Below are 1,502 nucleotides of genomic sequence, written 5' to 3'. Positions count from 1 at the left end.
CACAGATCAGGGTGCCCACAGATTGGGGTACCCATAAATCAGGGTGCCCATAAATTGAGGTGCCCACAAATTGGGGTGCCCACAGATCAGGGAGCCAATAAATCGGGGTGCCCATAAATCAGGGTGCCCACAGATTGGGGTACCCATAAATCAGGCTGCCCACAAATCGAGGTGCCCACAGAATCGGGGTGCCCACAGATTGGGGTGCCCATGGAATTGGGGTGCCCAGGCAGCAGCCCTGTTGTGGGGCCGAGCGCGTCCCCCCCGTCCCCAGGGAAATGCAGGCACTTAAAGTCATTGAGAGGAATATTTCACTTATCCCAAAGCAACAGTGAAATTGTTTAACTCCCGCCTACGGAACAAAAAACACCTTTGTAGCCCTTCCTGAATTGTCAAGACACAAATATATTACTCTGGCATAAAGCAAGGCCCCGGGGGCTCTCGGCCTCCTCCTCCTCCTCCTCCCTCCATGGTGCATCCTCCTCTGCCTCAGCAGGAGCAGCCCCCTGCCCACCCCCCCAAGGATGTGTAGGACTGTGGTCTGGGGACGGAGGGGGTGCTGAGGACAGGGCCCCTGGGCTGGGGGGGTCCTGTGGTGCCAGGGAGCCACCTCGAGTGGGGTGGGAGAGGGCTTGGGGATTCCCCTGGCAGCCCCGGGGCTGGTGGATGCTCCTGGAGGAGCTGGGAGAGGGGAGCAGGGGATGGGACAGGGCCCAGGGATGGGGCAGAGCTCATCCCTCGGTGCTCAGCCCCAGGGATGGAGCAGAGGCTCATCCCTCAGGGTGGAGCAGGGCCCAGGGATGGGGCATCCCTCGGGGGGGGGATGGGGCAGGGCTCATCCCTCGGGACAGGCTCGGCCCTCGCAGGGAGTGGGACTCAGCCACAGCTGCTGCCCTCAGTGGGGACCCTGCAGTGGCCGGGGCTGTGCTGGGGACATGCCGAGGTGAGCCGGGGCTGTGAGCAGCAGGATGTGACCCACGATGTACTGAGGGAGGACAGGAGAGCCCCTGGGAGCAGCTCAGGACGGGCTGAGCCCCGGGTCAGGCTGGCACAGCCAGGGACACCCCGGCGTGTCAGGGCAAGGGGGACTCTGCCTGTGTGAGCCTCCTGTGTCCCTCGGTGGGCAAGAGCCCCCAAGCACCCGGCCTGCTCCAGGGGAGGCTGCCATGGTCCTGCCCCCCAGGCACAGCCTGACCCCTGCCCTGGACAGCCAGGCTGTGTCCTGGTCCCTCCCTCTGGCCCTGCCCAGCCACGACAGGGGACACGGGACAGGGGACCTGCTCCCAGGAGCCTCCTCCTCTCCTTTCCGTGTGGATGTGTGGCTGGACATGGCTCTGCACCAACACCCCTCGGGATGGCCCTTCCCTCACTGTCCCTGTCACCAGGGTCCCCAGCCAGGTCCCGGGCACGGCGGTTCGGAGCGGTGCAGGGCTCCGGGGAATCAGAGCCGGGGCCAGGCGTGGGTCCCTCCCGCCCCGTGTCCCGGCCTCCCCCCGCACCGG

General features: G+C 65.5%; 1 protein-coding gene across 1 annotated transcript in view; it reads right to left on the bottom strand.

Annotated features, from left to right (window-relative positions):
* Positions 1 to 352: 352 nt before the first annotated feature.
* Positions 353 to 1,502, bottom strand: part of STIM1 (stromal interaction molecule 1) — a gene marked incomplete at its 5' end in the record, with an annotated part of 45,856 nt that continues 44,706 nt past the window's right edge. The window contains one exon of the mRNA XM_031062620.1: positions 353 to 384. Coding sequence (XP_030918480.1) covers positions 353 to 384 — 32 coding nt within the window. The remainder of the gene's footprint in view (positions 385 to 1,502) is intronic.

Source organism: Geospiza fortis, unplaced genomic scaffold, assembly GCF_000277835.1.
Source record: "Geospiza fortis unplaced genomic scaffold, GeoFor_1.0 scaffold96, whole genome shotgun sequence".
In the NCBI taxonomy this organism is placed as follows: domain Eukaryota; kingdom Metazoa; phylum Chordata; class Aves; order Passeriformes; family Thraupidae; genus Geospiza; species Geospiza fortis.
Note: the sequence above shows the minus strand (reverse complement) of the source record. Positions and strands in the feature narration are given on the sequence as shown.